Source organism: Cibotium barometz, chromosome 2 (genome assembly GCF_041138505.1).
Source record: "Cibotium barometz isolate CiBa-2024 chromosome 2, ASM4113850v1, whole genome shotgun sequence".
Classification (NCBI taxonomy): domain Eukaryota; kingdom Viridiplantae; phylum Streptophyta; class Polypodiopsida; order Cyatheales; family Cibotiaceae; genus Cibotium; species Cibotium barometz.
In genome coordinates, this window is record NC_141047.1 from 50,603,538 (window position 1) to 50,605,936 (window position 2,399).

General features: G+C 32.1%; 1 protein-coding gene across 1 annotated transcript in view; it reads left to right on the plus strand.

Moving 5' to 3' along the window:
* The first annotated feature begins 2,141 nt into the window (after positions 1–2,141).
* LOC147641193 (meiotically up-regulated gene 117 protein-like) overlaps positions 2,142–2,399 on the plus strand; it is a 623-nt gene continuing 365 nt past the window's right edge. Inside the window, exon 1 of the mRNA XM_086818921.1 lies at positions 2,142–2,399. This exon is cut by the window's right edge and continues 365 nt beyond it. Within this exon, the coding sequence (XP_086675047.1) occupies positions 2,223–2,399 (177 nt within the window). The 5' untranslated portion in view covers positions 2,142–2,222.

A 2,399-nucleotide genomic window follows, 5' to 3' on the forward strand; every position in this document is an offset into this window, starting at 1 on the left:
TATATATATATATATATATATATATATATATATATATATATATATATATATATAAGATGTGTGTGTGTGTGTGTGTCTGATATATATATATATGTATATGTATGTATGTATATGTATGTATATGTATGTATATATATGTATGTATGTATATGTATGTATGTATATGTATATATATGTATGTATATATATGTATGTATATGTATGTATATATATGTCTGTATATGTATGTATATGTATGTATATATATGTATGTATGTATATATATGTATATATATGTATGTATATATATGTATGTATATATATATACATACATATATATACATACATATACATACATACATATATATACATATATATATGTATGTATGTATATGTATGTATGTATATGTATGTATATACATACATACATATATATATGTATATATATATATGTATGTATATATATACATACATATATATACATACATATACATACATACATATATATACATATATATATGTATGTATGTATATGTATGTATATATATGTATGTATGTATATATATGTATATATATACATATATATACATACATATACATACATACATATATATACATATATATACATACATACATATATATACATACATATATATACATATATATACATACATACATATATATACATATATATACATACATATATATACATATATATATATCTATATATATATATATATAGAGAGAGAGAGAGAGAGATGAGAGTGTGTTTAGAAAGAGAAATGATAGATCTTGAGTAAGCATATACATTAGCAATATGTTGAATACGATTAGTGCATAGGCACTAGGTTGATTTACATAGAGTCATAGTTTACTATGTGGGAAAATCCATCAATGCTAAATCAAAGTAATTAATTTGCATAGGTTTATGTTCAATGGCTAGACCCAAAACATTAATAAAGATAGTCAATGATATGTTATTGTTGCTCACATACAAAAATAATCAAGATGCATACTACACTCTGCTCTTTGTAGAAAGCAGTATGTTGCAGATCTTGTTTGTGGCATATAAGAGTGTGGCGGGTGCACTCACAAGACAACATCAACAAAGCATAAGAGAAGCTTTCCAAAGCAATCAAAGAGTGTAGGGATAATCGTCTTATCACTTCCACGCAAGAAACAACAGATTGTAATGAGCTTGCTAATTTAGTGCAATGGGCTCAGCAAAGTGTAGTTTAGGATTTAGGTGTAATGGACTTCTTATAATGGAGTCTCATAATTATGTACTTCTCTTTATCATGTACTTTTTCTTAAGTTTAATGGAAGTTTCGAGTTTATATCCCTATCTGGTTTCTCACAATGTTGTTGGTGGCATTTAGAGATACATTATGTTGTTGTTGTTGTTGCCGTTGGTGGCATTTAGAGATACTTTATTTTTATGTTTCTTTCTTATTGTTGGAATGTGATCACATAATTTATTGCTTCTTTTGCTAAGTATCATTGATCTCAATTTGGTACACCCTACACTGTACCTCAAGTTTTTTAGATTCTAAGTTTGTTATGTTTACATAAATGGTGTGCTTTAGGCTGCTCATGGTTCATCTTAGGTTGATTGTTGCTAAAGACAATTGAACAATACAAATGATAAAAGGTAAGCTAGGGAATGTTGGCATGCTGACAAGCTTTTGTGTATGTGTTGAGAATGGTGGGTTTTGCGTAGATGGATATATATATATATATATATATATATATATATATATATATATAAAAGAGAGAGAGAGAGAGAGAGAGAGAGAGAGAGAGAGAGAGAGAATTTAAGATAAGATTGAACATAAGCTAAAATCTTTCTTTTCAAAAATCACATTCTAGTCGGTTTAAGAAGCATGTGGAAAAAGAAGAACAAATCATGTGAATCTGTACGCTCATGGGAAGCCGGCGCAATCTGTGGATTATTATATATATAGCAAGCACTGCCGTGCACGCAAGCCTGATTGATTGCTTCACGACAAGCAGCTCTGATGAGGAAACTTGAAAGAGAGAGAAGAGCTTCTGGGGATGAGTGGCAAAGAGCCGTGCCGTGCACGCAAGCAGCACCTACGCGCGAAGCAGCTGGCCTATAAATACTATTGCTGAGGCTGCAATGAAAGGAAGCTGCTAAACTCGATCTCGCTGATTATCTACGAGTATAAGTAATTATCAGCTCCCTAGAGGCTAGAGCGCCTGCTGTTGCCTGCTGCAAGCTGATGGCGCTGCCTTTCAAGCAGTTTGTGGCGGTTGCGTTTGTGGCCTGCCTGGTTGCGGCGGAGTCAGGTTTCATGATCAGGGGCGCCTCGGCCTATTCCAACAACTGCTCAGGCTCCGCCCTCTGCAGCTCGGTCAGCCAGAACGATTGCATTACAGCCTACAACCGCTTCGACAGT